At 40.2% G+C, this 14825-nt stretch overlaps 1 protein-coding gene across 1 annotated transcript; it reads right to left on the bottom strand.

Moving 5' to 3' along the window:
* Positions 1-230: 230 nt before the first annotated feature.
* Positions 231-7866, bottom strand: KCNJ8 (potassium inwardly rectifying channel subfamily J member 8). Its single transcript, XM_052640445.1, has 3 exons — positions 7582-7866; positions 6343-6783; positions 231-1293 (listed from the first exon to the last, which is right to left on the bottom strand). The coding sequence occupies exons 2-3, from the start codon at positions 6714-6716 to the stop codon at positions 393-395; spliced, it is 1275 nt and encodes a 424-aa protein (XP_052496405.1). The 5' UTR covers positions 6717-6783; positions 7582-7866; the 3' UTR covers positions 231-392.
* Between the last annotated feature and the right edge of the window lie 6959 nt (positions 7867-14825).

The following is a 14825-nucleotide window of genomic DNA, read 5'->3' as shown; positions in this document are numbered from 1 at the left end:
CATAGAAACAGACATGTGTGATGTCACCCATTAAGCATTTCAAGCAGTATCATTTCTTGACCCACTTTTGTATTCAAGGTCTATTTCTATTCTTGTAATTCCTGTGTTTCAAATGGACAGAAATGAGAGCATTTCCTCTGTATAACCTAAGCCTATCACTTAGGGTGATAGGGTGATATTGCAAGGGTGAAGCAAGTGTAAGACAGGAACCCTCCACCTTGTGAGTTACCATTTATTGACACAGAAAGTGCTGCTGTTGGAATATGCATATCATTTAGTGTAATAAGATAAACAAGGACAAATTATTGTGTTTCAGCTCCAGTGCAATCTGTCCATGCCCTGCAGAAACTCTTCAACAGCGGATCAAAGACTTTCTGGGGGTTGTCTTGCTGTCAGGATTCAGAAGTGTTCTGATTTCCCTCGGGAGTCATAAACTGCACCTTGGGCACCATGAGGGAAGAATTGTTCCGGCGGATGGAATTGTTCCTCCTCATGGAATTGTTTCTTCTCATGGAATTGCGCTTCCTTAGAGAATTTTGGTGGGACAATTCACTCTTCTGGAGGGTCTGGATAAGGATGGAAGGCTTCTCATCCAGCTCTCGGGCACTGCACCTTGGAGCAGCTACTTTCACGGTGTTGCCGAATTTGGAGTAATCCACAGAATACACACCTTCCTCTTCGGTCACGATGGACACGAAGCGATGGCCCCACTGTATCTCCTCAGCGATGTAGGAGGTTCTAGCTTGTGTAGTAATGCCAGTAGTTTCGACCACTCCTTCTAGAATCACGATGACCTCCAGGTCTTGGTTGGCCAGGTCAGTGGCCGAGATATCGTACAAGGGGCTGCGCTTGTCAATCACATGGCAGATGATCAGAGGGGCCACCAGGAAAATGTTATTACTCTCAAGTGGGTTGTCAACAGGAATGTCCAGTTGGTGAATAGGTACCACCTCGCCTTCTGGGGTCGTGGTTTTCTTGACCACTTGGATGCGCACAGAGGCACTGATGATCATGCTTTTCCTTAGGTCCCCCACGCGGAACATGAAACACAGTTTGCCATTTCGGACGGCGATTACCGCATGGCGGCTGAAAATCAAGGTTTCCGCCCTTCGGTGAGCTTGGGCTGTTTTCATGAAAATGCAGCCCAACATGACTGCATTGATGATCAAACCCACAATGTTCTGTAGAATCAGGACTGTGATAGCCAGAGGGCATTCCTCAGTCATCATTCTCCCTCCAAATCCAATTGTCACTTGAACTTCAATGGAGAAGAGGAAGGCAGAGGTAAAAGATCTGTAAGGAATGAGATCAGAAAAGAGTGCCATCAGTTCAGATTTTTGAATCAAGAAATAACACTGAAGCTGAATTTTTCATGTTCTTTTTCAAAGGCTAATTTTTTTCATAAGTAATGTGGATTAACAATTTTGTGTTACTTTCTGGTACAAAGTGATTCAGTTATATATGTTCTTTTTCAGATTCTTTTCCTTTATAGATGGCTATATGATATTGAGTATAGTTCATGTTATACAGTAGGTCCTTGTTGGTTATCTGTTTTGTATATAGTAATATGTATATTTTGATCCCAAACTCCTAATTTATTCCTCTCCCCTCCTTTCCCCTTTGGTAACCATAACCTGATTTTCTACATCTGTGAAACTAGTTCTCTTTTGTAAAGAAGTTCATTTGTATCATACTTTTAGATTCCACATATAAGCTATATCACGATATTTGTCTTTCTCTGTCTGGCTCACTTAATATGAGAATCTCTAGGTCCATCCACATTGCTGCAAATGGCATTATTTCATTCTTTTTAATGGCCGAGTAATATTCCATTGTGTGTGTGTGTGTGTGTGTGTGTGTGTGTGTGTGTGTACTACATCTTCTTTATCCATTCACCTGTTCATGTCCAAAGGCTATTAAGTACTTTTGGAAACACTAGCCAACTTAATGTATCAAATGCCCTATTCTAAACACAAGCACTTGTTCATTTTCTCTCTTATCTGCATGTATCATTGTGAAATACTTCACTTTCACAAGTGAAAAGTGAAAGCACAAGTTACTCAGTCGTGTCCGACTCTTTGCAACCCCATAGACTATACAGACCATGGAATTCTCCAGGCCAGAATACTAGAAAGGGTAGCCTTTCCCTCCTCCAGGGGATCTTCTCAACCCAGGAATCGAACCCAGGTCTCCCACATTGCAGGTGGATTCTTTACCAGCTGAGCCACAAGGGAAGCCCAAGCATACGGAGTGGGTAGTCCATCCCTTCTCCAGGGGATCTTCCTGACTGAGGAGTTGAACCCAGGTCTCCTGCATTGCAGGCACATTCTTTACCAACTGAGCTATCAGGGAAGCCCTTCACTTTCACAAAGGCATAGTTTATTTTGTTAAACTCCTTCAAGCCGATGTCTATTATTTATTGCCAAGCTGTGTTTAAGTGACTCAAGTTACGTGGAACATACTGAGTCCTGAGTGAACTTTTTATTATTTACAACCTTTAAAATCATATTCATTAGTGAACACTATGTACCTTATATAGAGAAAGCACAGTGCTAAAGAGTGGTACAAAACATGTCCTTCAAAATACTAGTATTTTAAAATAAAAAAAGAATGTTGTGCTATTTGGAACCAAACGTTTTCCTATTGATTGTTTCACTTTGTTCTCTAAGTGATCTAGAGAATACTGATGCTTTTACAGGAAGGATTTGAGGTAAAGATTATTAAGTGACTGTGTCAAGATCATAATAAGGGCACAAATCCTCTCATTTCTGGCCTAGTTTCTGAAAGAGACACAAGGAAGGGGCCAACATGTGTCGGGATTTTCTTGGGAAGATTTTTCAAACTGTGCGTCTCTTCCTGATCACAGTGTAAACACTGATTTGGTAGTTTAGGGTGGACCTGTGCAAGACTTTCAAAAAGCTTGCAGATAATTCTGATTTATCTCCCTAATTGAGAAGCACCACATTTGGTCATCTTTCTCTTTAATTTATTCACTTAAGTACATAACCCTTACTGCTGTGGCTTCTTAATAGAAACAGTTTTAGTCACATCTGCCCTCCACTCCAATTTCAAACTTCTCTAATTTCATAGATGATAGGTCACCTGTCAAAGTATTAGCTGTTTCTTAATGCCACACACAATGAGTGAGCAAAATGTTTAAATATTTGGATTCTGAATATACACACTATATTTTGGTGGGGCACCATGAATGGTAAGCAAGCACACATAAGATGATTTTTTTTTTCTACTAGGCTCATAATCAGGGATTTGTATTTTTTATTTAATTGAAGCATAATGGATGTCGCAGATGATTCCTTTAACTTTTAAATGAAAAACTGCCTTTCTTATCCTTTCTGTTGCTAAAAAGACTCATGGAAAACCACGATTGCTTTTTGCACTAGCTACACATAAGATATACTGTATAAATCAAAACTATGGCAAAGAATAAGAAGAGACCCCAGAGAAGGGGCACGGATACAATACTGATTTCTGATAATGTATACATACTTCAGGCTTTCCCAGTGGCTCAGTGGTAAAGAATCTGTCTGCCAATGCAGGAGATGCAGGTTCGATCCCTGGGTCACGAAGTAGGAAATAACAACCTGAAGTAGGAAACAGCAAGCCATTCCAGTATTCTTGCCTGGAAATCCCATGAACAGGGGAGCCTGACAGGCTGTAATCCATGTGGGTCACAAGAGTCAGACACGACTTAGCAACTAAACAACATACATGCTTCAGGGAGCAGTGTAATGATGAATATGCCCAGATGTTTCATTTTATTGGCTTAAGAGACTATTCATATGTGATTTGTGTATGTTATTTATTTATGAAAGAACTTGCTTCCAAACATTATATGGTGCAAGACTCAGCCTTTTAATGAACACGTGTTGTGCTAAACAACCTCAAGAGATGAGTGTTTTTAGCTTCTGGTTTGTTCTGCTACAGAGGGAGTTAGGCTGAATAATAAGAAGAAATATGTTGGTTTACTTTCTGACTCATGTTAGAAAGTCATCTACGTGAAAGGGAAGGTGAACCAGCCTAGAAGGAGAATGTTAAATATTATTTGGATACACTAGAAAATCTTCATTATAATAAGTTATTTTCAGTTTTGATGACAAGGTGGGACATTGAACTTATGAAAGGAAAGGAAATGCAAAAAAAATAGACATATTATTAGTCATGTTTTAAATATCCTTTGGGAAAAAAATAGAAAATTTTCTGTTTCTACTTTTTTTTGGTGAAAAAGTATTATGTACAGTTGGTTACGATTAAAATTTATATTGCACTGAAGTATACATAGTACCACAATGTTAAAATAAAACCAGTAAGATTTTTAACATTAAAAGATGTTCAATAATATTTTTTAGGTAAGAAGTAAAATTTAAAATGCTAAAGTTAAATCAACTGTATTTCAATAAAAAGTTTAAAATGTTTAGATAATCATCTAATGAGAAATGAATAAATAAAATGCTAAAATTGTCACACTGCTAAAATCAAGTTTGTTTCATTGTATCTGCAACACTATTTTTCACAGTGAATTGAATGTTCACACCAGCAGGAATCCATCAGAGGAATGAACATACCTCAAAACACCTCCTGTTGAACAATAAAAGCTGGCAGTAAAACAGCTTTTAATAACCAGAGCACTCTGTCAAGTTATTTTACAAAATCACTGAAACTATCTCCCTTGTAATGACGTATCTTTAATCAATTGCCTAGTGACTTTTTCCACAAGGAAAACCAATATATTCATCTTGTGAATAAAATCAGTCATTTATTTTTCAAGGTTTATTATGTCTGTTTCTTTTATCTCATTTTATGTGAGTCTACTTCAAGTTTATTATAAGTGTACCTCTATAGGAAAATGATTCACCAATAGCAGTGCCAATAAATTTCTTAAAGAGGAATATTATAATCATATCTGACCTATACATATCTGTTAAACATAGTATTTTGTTTCCTTTATATTTGGTGTACTGATGATCACGTACATTTTTTTACCTGTATTTTCTTTGAGACAATAGTGTGTGACAAGTTTAAGACAAGAAAATAATATCTAACTCGATGGTAAAGGCAATGGATCAATTCAATTTGGCTTTCTCTCCTCAAAATTTGAGCTGAAACCTGTGGTATGTGATCTCTGTGACAAATATTACATGCCCATTTTGATAAGCTGGCATCGCAACTAGTCAGAGAAGGGAAGAATGGGCAAGTTTACAGTCTGGGTTTTTGCTTCTTGCAGTGGTATGCTAATTTCACATTTCAGGATCAGTAAAGGTTTTATTCTTTCCAGTTTCCTGACAGAATGGTTCCTGTTCAAGTTGCTTTGTTTTATGAATTCTGTGAATTTGGGATATTATTCAGAAAATGTCCTGGAAAAATTGCTAGTATTATTACAAATATTTCTCTTCAGGGTGAATATTTTTGCATCTTTTGAATCTTTTGCATCTTTTTCCATCTTTAAACAAAAAAATTAAGAGACAAATCACCCCCAAGTAAATGTTCTTAGGCAATGTGAAAATATGAGAAGAGAATCACTGAAACCAAATTCACTTATCTTTGAAATATTTATGATATAAGAAAAAAAATTAGGGCAATCTAAGAACTGCCTTCCTATCCTACTAAAACTTTTAGAGAAAACCACAATGTTAAATCACTTCTATATAATCTCTTCCGTCAAACATTTAGACCAATTTCTATCAAAGATTAGCTTTTTTCTAGTTCTGAATGTTAACATAACTTTTAATTTTGGAATTAAAGCAAGCAATCAGCTATTCAAGATCATCTTGATAAAGAAGGGCTTAATATTTACTTCATTTCTGCTGGATTTTTTTTTTTTAATTTAGATCCCCTCTTCACCAGTGTTTTTCTATTTTTTTTTTCATTATTTCTGAAAATGTCACGGGAAGAGAAGTCATGGAACATTACTAGCATTTGCACAACATTTTTTGTTGATCAGAGATATTTCCTTTTGGATACTGGAACTATGGACAGCAGCTTTTCAGACTGACAACTAAATGTGTGCTTTTTTTTTTTTTTTTTTGAGGAAGGCACTCAGTGAAATCCTTTTTAAATAACCAGTATAATATTTTCAAGGCTAGCTCACGGGATTGAAACTACATTTTCAAAGCCTCCTCATCCAAGGCTGCACCCCCCCCCAAAATTTTAATACATCAGATTCGCTTTTTTGTTTTGTTATGTTTTTATTTTTTTGCTTCTGAACATACTAATATTAAGTCTTTAGTTCACTGTAAGCAAAGTAACAGAGAGAAGACAGAAAGGGCAATTTCATCTATTTTTCTGTACTGTCTTCCACCCCGCCTCAGCCCAACGCCTTCTTACCTGACGTTAGTCACACACACGGTGGACTCCAAGCCACTTTTCTCCATCCCGCTTTTCTCCATGTAAGCATAGATGTCCCCGTGAGCAAAGGCCACCAGCCACCACATGATGGCGAAGAGCAGCCAGCTGCAGAGGAACGACATGGTAAAGATGACCAGGGTGTGGCGCCACTTCAGGTCCACCAAGGTGGTGAAGATGTCCTGGAGAAACCGTCCTTGCTCCCGGATGTTCTTGTGCGCCAGGTTGCAAGCCCCGCTCTTGGCGATGAAGCGGGCCTTGGGGAGGCGGTCCCGGATGCGCGGTTTGCGAAGGTTCTCCGCGGCGATGCGCGCCAGCACATACTCCTCGGGGATGATGCTCTTCCTGGCCAGCATCGTCCCGTCACCATAGCCAGCCTAGGCACCTGTCTGCGACCTGCCTCTGCTTCCCTCGAGACTCGTCCTGCGGGAGGGAAACCAAGATTAAGAACTACCCCTCCCCCCCCGCGACCATTTCTCGACTCTTCCGTCCTTGCATGGAGGGGTGTGTCTGTATCTTACGGGTGGCGTGCAAAGCTAAAGGTATGATCTTACAGTGATTGAGTTCTTAGATCTCGGGAAAATTACTTGGTCTGAACCAGAACTGTTTTAATAGTCCTTATCGTTTTGAACACTTAAGGGCACAACCTTAGTTAAAGTCAGGAGCCTTCCTGTAAACAGCAGCTTTAATGATAATTCTGATATTACCCGCGTCTGTAGATTACTGCAAAAACCCAAGCGTACCACGACAGCGAGGACAGCTGAGGCCAGCTTGGTATCACGATCTCTTCAGTAAACTATGCACGTGATGTAGCAATATTAAAAGTAGAGAGGGGGAATTCTTTTTCTGTTATTTTTAGAAGTAGGCAAAGAAAAGGCCGTGGACACTCCTGCACAGTACAAATAACAACTCGACAAATTAATAAGCGGTGTGCTATGTAATTTTACGAAGAGGTATTTTACATTTGAAGGAAGTATGAGTTGCAGTTTTTTAAAAAATTCCCATTTGAACTCGTAATGTAATAACTTGAACTTCTTTAATACAATGGGATCAACCATACAAGCTGCAAGAAAAACCCGGATAACAGCCTGCCGACTGCGTAAAGAGTTCATTAAAAGAATGTGCCCCGAAAATCCCTCCGACGCTGTCAACCTTTTAAATCTTTTGCGGGTACGCGCTCAGCCTCCCCCTCCCCTCCCCCGGAGGAGTGTTGAAACTTACAGACTCGGGGCCGCTGGCTGGGCGGCCGCAAGTCCCCGCACTCGCCGGCCGGCCGCGGACAGGTCCCTTGCTGTCCCATCTCCGCGCACGGGAGCGGTAACTGCGACTGCCGGAGGGACCGATCCGGGGCCGCGTGTCCTAGGGAGAAGAGTTAAAGTAATAAAAGGTGCAATTGAATCTGCACCCACTGGGGCGGGCTGGAGGAAGGGGGATGGTTGTAGCTCTTCCCCTCCCCCTGCTCGGCTCTAGCCCTGGGCTGCTGCCGGGGGCGGAGAAGGGGTTGCGGGGAGAGGAGCTGAGGGTGATGCTCCACAAATCAGTCTCCCAGTTCGGGCTTTGACGCGCGCCAGCCCTCTGAGGCAGCCGAAATTCCGAGATGGGGCCGGGAGGGGGTGACGGGGGGAGGCGAGTCCGGGGGAGTTAGGGAACCAGCCTGGGGGGAGGGGCGGCGGCGGTGGGCGGGGCCTGTAGAACGGGCTCTTTCCCCAGTAGCCGAGACCCCCTGCCGCCAGCATGAATTTGAAAGGCTCCCAGCTCAGAGGAGAGAACTTAGAGTTCGAGTGCATTGACGTAAAGAGATTTTTTTTTTTTTAACCTGAGTGGGTAACTGTGCTACTTCAGATCAAGTAAACCCAGAGATAGAGATCAGCAAATACTGTTCTATACATCTGGCAGATTCATGTTGATGTATGGCAAAACCAATACAAAATTGTAAAGTAAAAATAAATAAATTTTTAAAAAAGAGATCAGCAAATATTCTTCAGAGGCGTCCAGGCTATGTGTACATGTGATTATTTACATTAAATTTCCGTCTGGTAGAAGACGTTCTGAAGTAGAAGATGTTCTGAAACCCACTTTGTATATTTCTTCACCAGCCAAAGCTGGTTCTCAGGGAATCACACACACACACACACACACACAACTGCGAGCAAAAAAAAAAAAAGTAGAAGAAAAAAAACCCACTCAAAGTCTCTTCCGATAAAAAAATTTTTATCCCGAACAGGGGACTGCTGTCAACACTTTAGAACTCAAACCGTGGCTAGTAATTGGTGGCTTTCTGAAATGTTGCAGCTTCTCCCTCTTGTGTAGATGCCCTGGATGATAGAACAGAGCAACTGTGCACAAGAAAGGTTATATAGTAAATATCTTTCTATAGCTTTTTGAAAAGGAGCCAGCAAAGACAAATGTGCTTTCTCCCACAGGTCAGGCCTCCTGATTTGGCACTTGTGTTAATGGAAACTTTAATTCTTGGAAATTTCATGCATTTTCCAAGACTCAGAGCAGAAAGCAGTATGGAGCATAAACAATGTGTTCATTTAATTACCAAGAGACCTAAAATTAGTCTTTAATGAAGGCAAATGAAGAATTGTTTTTTCCTTCTCCTGGATAGACCTGCTTAACCCCTTCAAGCCTGGGGATCCTAGTCTATTAGTGGTAGCTCTGTTCTCCACTGTTGTGAATTTTTACAGTAATTTGTGTAGTAGTTTTACTACAAATGTGGGGATCCAACTGTACAGTTAATCCCCTCATTATTGCATTTTGTAATTGTTTGGTGTACAATTTATTCCCTGTTATTTTAGCTGGGATAACATTCATCAAATACCTATTTGGGCAAGGGATATATATATATATATGATATAATCCCAGTTGCTGTTCTTAAGACATACAGTTGTAGTAAGAGACATGGGTTTGATAATAAACTCTAATACTAGTAAGGATGAAATTAGAATGCGAGTGGAAATAGAACTAATCAAGCTATATTAAGACTAGAAGACTAAGGAAATAAATCAGCATAGATTATTTGGCATCTGATCTAGTCTGAGGGGCTTCCTCAGTGACTCAGCAGTAAAGAATCTGCCAGCAGTGCAGGAAACACTGGTTTGATCCCTGGGTTGGGAAGATACCCTGGAGAAGGGCATGGCAACTCACTCCAGTATTATTGCCTGGAGAATCCCAATGGACAGGGAGCCTGGCGAGCTACAGTCCATGGGGTCGAAAAGAGTAGGACATGATCACTAGTCTTTGAAAGACCAAGATATATTTGGGTTTGGAGCAAAACTGAGAAAAGATATTCCACTTTTCTCAGGAAGGAAGAGTGTGAGGGAGCATTGACAAGAGTGAGCCAGGTTTTCGGTTCAGTTCAGTTCAGTTCAGTCGCTCAGTCGTGTCCGACTCTTTGCGACCCCATGAATCGCAGCACGCCAGGCCTCCCTGTCCATCACCAACTCCAGGAGTTCACTCAGAGTTGACTCATTGGAAGAGCCATGTTTTAGTAACAAACTAATCAGCATTGATGCAGCAAGGTAGGCAAAAGAGGGGGTTGGATGCGTGGGTCCAGTGCTCCCTGAACAACCTCTCTCACCACCACTCTGAACACTTAAGGAGTTCTCCCTGCCCTTGTCCCATGCCCTCTCCACTCTTCCCTGCAGTCCATGAAACTGAGGGCTGCTAGAGAGCAGGGCTGTGACCCAACCTTCAAGCACAGCTTAAACGTCAGAGGGGCTCAAAGAATAATTTTGAGTCAATGAATGGGAAAGGTAAGGTTGAAAACCATGTCGATACCTAAAAAAACGCCCCACAAAAACCAAAAAACCAGACAGCCTTCAATGCTCAAAAAAAGAAGTCTGGACAGTCTTTAGGAGGTTGTGGTAAGCCATGGAAGGAATCTAATTAGAGAACACCAGAAGTGCCTGCTTTAGGAGGGTTGATCAGGAACAAGAGGCCAAGATGGCTTTGAAGGCTGCATTTCTAGGTAGAGTGCTTTCAGGCTCCAACATTCTGTCATCGGCAGGAGGGGACACTGGAAACTCTTGTGTTAATTAGAGAAGGAGTGAGGTCTAGGGCTAATAAGTAATGTTAGTAGACAATATACAAATGTATACAAAAGGAAAGCTACAGAGTCAATATTTGGAGGGTAAAGTCACAGAGGACTGTGACATTGTGATGAGAGAGAAATAGTAGGGAAATTGAATGGGAAATGATGAACTGTTGAGGAGAATTACAAGCTTGGCCACAAATCCATATTGGAATGTTATTGAAATTCTGGTCTTTTGTGATAATAATCATATTTAGAATTCAGTTTTTTTTTTTTTCCTAGTGAGATGTAATTCTTCCAAATATGCAGTTTCAAGTTTTGACTTGTTTTGGAATGATAAACTCTGTACCCTACTTCTTAGTAGTCAGTGCTTCAAATTAATTCAATATAAGAGCACTGAGAATATACATAATAAAGATTAATTTTAAGAAATTGATAAGTAAAGTTTTGGCAATAATATGCCTAAAAACAAATAGCAGCCATCCAGATGGAGAATGTGTACTATAAAAGCATCACAGGCTTTCTTTTTCTTTTCTTTTTCCTTTCTGACATTTTTTAAACCAAAGCTTTATGTTTTTTTCCTTTAACTAATTTTTCTGCACTGAATGGAAGCTGCATGAGGACACACAGTTTGTTGTTAATACCACAGACCCAGTGTCTGGAATTGTTCCTAGCTCCTGGAAATGGGTACTCAACAAATACTCGTCAAATGAAGGAAAGAAGGAATGCAGAACAACTCGCAACACTGTGTTTCTCTCTGTCTTACACTTACTCTAACTCTCATCTTTCTTTCTTTGTATATTTACAACCATTTCTCATAGCCCATATAGGTAATCTGAAGTTTGGGGGTCTCCTTGAAGTCTTTATTGTTGTCGTTGTTCAGTCACTAAGTTGAGTCTGACTCTTTTTCAACCCCATGGACTATAGCCCGCCAGGCTCTTCTGTGCATGGGATTCTCCAGGCAAGGATTTTGGAGTGGGTTGCCATATCCCTCTCTAGGGAATTTATCCCACCCAGGAATCAAACCTGTGTCTCCTGCATTGACAGGCTTATTCTTTACAACTGAGCCACCTGGGAAGCCCTCCTTGAAGTTTGGGGCCATATCTGTCTGCAAAGATTTCATTACTTATCATCTCTCCCTTCTTTCTTAATTTTTTCCTTCTCTTCCCTTCAAACCCCTCCTTTTCTCAGCAACTCTCCTCACTACTCCAGGTCCCCAGCACTTACATTTGTTTACATATGAAACTTGTTTAAACTTGGCATTTGCCGACTATGTTTCTCTTGACAACTTTTGAACCTAATGGAGATATATCTGTATCCCCAGAGATCTTTGTGGACACAAGTAGCTGCTAAATAAATATCTATTATTAATTGATTCTAGTTCTTCCCTCTATGATCCCCTTTTTCTCATATTATAGGCCAAATAATGAACATTTAAATTTACTTCTGAGAAATTTGTGAAGGAAATCAATTTTTCAAGAACATATTTACTACTTCAGGCTTATTTTATGGGTCTGTTTATTTAATCACTCTTGCCGTCATCCACTTAAAATCTTCTTAACTGTTCTATACTGTCTTAATTGATTTTTTAAGAGTGAAGACTGATTTGTGCATTACTCCCAGAGGAGACCTCTAATGAACAGAGCTAACTTTAAATTTTATGATTTTCTTGACTTTAGGAATCTAGTAAGAATCTGCTCATGTTACATCCCAGAGTAATCGGGAAACAATTTAAGGATATCTATTCACTTACAAGTAAACATCTGTTAGATTCCTTTTAGACTTTATGTGCATTTTATCTGAAGATAAAAAGATTTCTGCAGTTCTCATTCTCCTAAGAAACAGAGTTGGTTCGGTGACTTCAAACAAGAAAGGCTGATGTTTTCCCCATTTGTCTGCTGTTTTGATTATCAAATGCAAATCAGTGAAGTCCTTGAAAGGATCCTTTTAAAAAAATTTATTTATTTTTTAATTGAAGGATAATTGCTTTACAGAATTTTGTTTTCTGTCAAACCTTAGCATGAATCAGCCATTGGGGTGCCACTGCCTTCTCCAGAATCAGCCATAGATATACATATGTCCCCTCCCTCTTGAACCTCCCTCTTATCTCAGGTAAAGGGTAAAGGCCTTGCATTTGATGACTTTGCCTTTGATTTGACTTGTGAATTTAGAACTCTTGGTTTGTCTGAGCCTTATTAGATTTTAGAATTTGGAGAGTCTTCAAAATGACAATGGAAACGATTCATGTTAGCAGCCCAAATAACAGTTCGTCTATTTGCTTGATCTGCTGCTTATTAGTGTCCTCATATAAACCATTTTGGAACATATTGCTTTGGAATCAACTTAGTAAAAACTGTTACATAAACTAGTAATCAAAACAACATGTTATACACTCACTTTTTTAGAGTTATCATGAAATGGGAATGACAATATAACCCTTGGTACTTATCTGTTCCAATGATTTCAGAGAACATTTCTTCGTGAGATAGATATCACTTATGTGCAAAAGAACCTCACTCTCCAAATTAGATTACCCGTTTCTTCAATGATATCAATTAGAGTCATCAGTGAAAAAAAAATTTCCATGCGGCTTGTATGTGCAACACCTCAAACTTCTGCCAGCTCACAGGTGTGAATCTGTGAACCAGGAAGGGGGCATTCATAACAATGACTATCTTTTAATATACAACCAGGTGAACAAAACAAAGCCCTGGCTCCGCTCCAATGCATTCTTTGAGAGGAAGGTGTTAGCAAACAAGTAGACAAGTAATACATTCTATAATTATCAGTGGTGTTGAAATTTATAAAGAGAGTAAAGCAGGAAAAGGAACGAGAGTAACTGGGGCCAGAGATGGGCAATTTTACATAGAGTTCAGAAAAGACCTCTTTGTGTGTGTGCGTGCTAAGTCACGTCAGTCGTGTCCAACTCTTTTGCCATCCTATGGACTGTAGCCCTCCCGTCTCCTCTGTCTATGGGATTTCCCAGGCAAGAATACTGGAGTGGGTAGGCATTCCTTCCTCCAGGAGATCTTCCTGACCCAGGAATCGAACCCATGTCCCTTATGTCACCTGCATTGGCAGGTGGGTTCTTTACCACTGTAGCTTGCCAGGCTCCTCTGTCCATGGGATTCTCCAGGCAAGAATACCGGAGTGGGTTGTCACTTCCTTCTCCAGGGATCTTCCTGACCCAGGGATCGAACCTGGGTCTCCCACATTGCAGGCAGATTCTTTACCATCTGAGCCACCACGGAAGCCCTAAAACATCTGCTCCATAATCCTAAACCCTTTTTCGTGAACAATATCTCAAAGTGAGGATTGTTAATCCGTGATCCAACTACACGAGAGACACATGGTTACCTTACTTTAGGCTCCTCCAAGCTTTTATGAAGGAAAGATAGAATAAGATAATTTTTGGCTCCTAGATTGAAATATCTTTCATGAGATGGTATAAACACTTCTAATGAGGCACATTTAAGAATGCCCCGGGAATAATCTCTTGCCCACTTAGGTTTAAGAAACTCATAGAATGATTATGAGAACGAGATGACACAATCCATACAACGCACTTAGTGACCAATCTGTTGTAAGCACTGAATAAAGGTCAGTTCGAGTATTATTTTTGAGACTCCCACCAACCTTCGGAATCCCAACTACCCAGCACTTATACTGGCATGTCCTCAACTCTTGAATTTAATCAAGACACAGGACTGAAAGGGAGTCAGCCAAGATACTGGTAATAAAATAGAGACCCAAGAAATCAGCATGTCTGGTTTACTGTAATAGTGTCTCCAAAAGAAAAGTGGTTTCATCAGTTAAGTAGAGCTTCCCCATGGTAATTATTTTCTACTGGTAGGGTAAAAAATGCTAGTACTAAATGAAGCTGGTACTAGCATTTCTAAGAGAAGATGGAGAATAGACGCTGTCTTTGTTACTGCAAGCTGTGAAATTTTGCTGTGATATTCTCATGCCAAAGACAGGCAAGTTTGCAGAAGCCTCAGGCCTGTCTTGCTATAGGCTTTTCCGAAGCTCTTAGGGAGACAGCAGTTCCCAACAATGTCTTGATCCATTGCTAAGCTTTCACGTCAGTATGTTTTGAAAAATCAGTGACTCATGCAGTTCTTGGAAAGGGGAACCTGATATTTTCCAGAACTCTCTCAGGAGGGTACTCCTTACTGCCACCTTTCAAAAATGCCTGCTGCAGAAGGGCTTTTTAGAAGTTGAATGTTTTAAAGTGACATGTAGACTCATTGGTCCCAGTGATCATTTACCAGGATTTTTTCTGCTGTTAAATAACCTGAATTTTCCTTTAAATAAAAATGACCTATGCCAGAAAAGCTTTCACGAGGTTGTTTTTCTAAACAGGTTCAAATTAGAATGAAATATTTGGTATTTGTTGCTAATTTAAAATGTCAAATTCCCTCTTTTATTG

The sequence above is a fragment of the Budorcas taxicolor genome, chromosome 5 (genome assembly GCF_023091745.1).
Source record: "Budorcas taxicolor isolate Tak-1 chromosome 5, Takin1.1, whole genome shotgun sequence".
NCBI classification, from domain to species: Eukaryota; Metazoa; Chordata; class Mammalia; order Artiodactyla; family Bovidae; genus Budorcas; species Budorcas taxicolor.
Note: the sequence above shows the minus strand (reverse complement) of the source record. Positions and strands in the feature narration are given on the sequence as shown.

Coding starts and splice junctions, on each gene's coding strand:
- KCNJ8 (XM_052640445.1), bottom strand. CDS start 6,716: ATGCTGGCCAGGAAGAGCATCATCCCCGAGGAGTATGTGCTGGCGCGC. Junction 1,294..6,342: donor GTGTGTGTGACTAACGTCAG/GTAAGAAGGCGT, acceptor CATTCCTTACAG/ATCTTTTACCTCTGCCTTCC.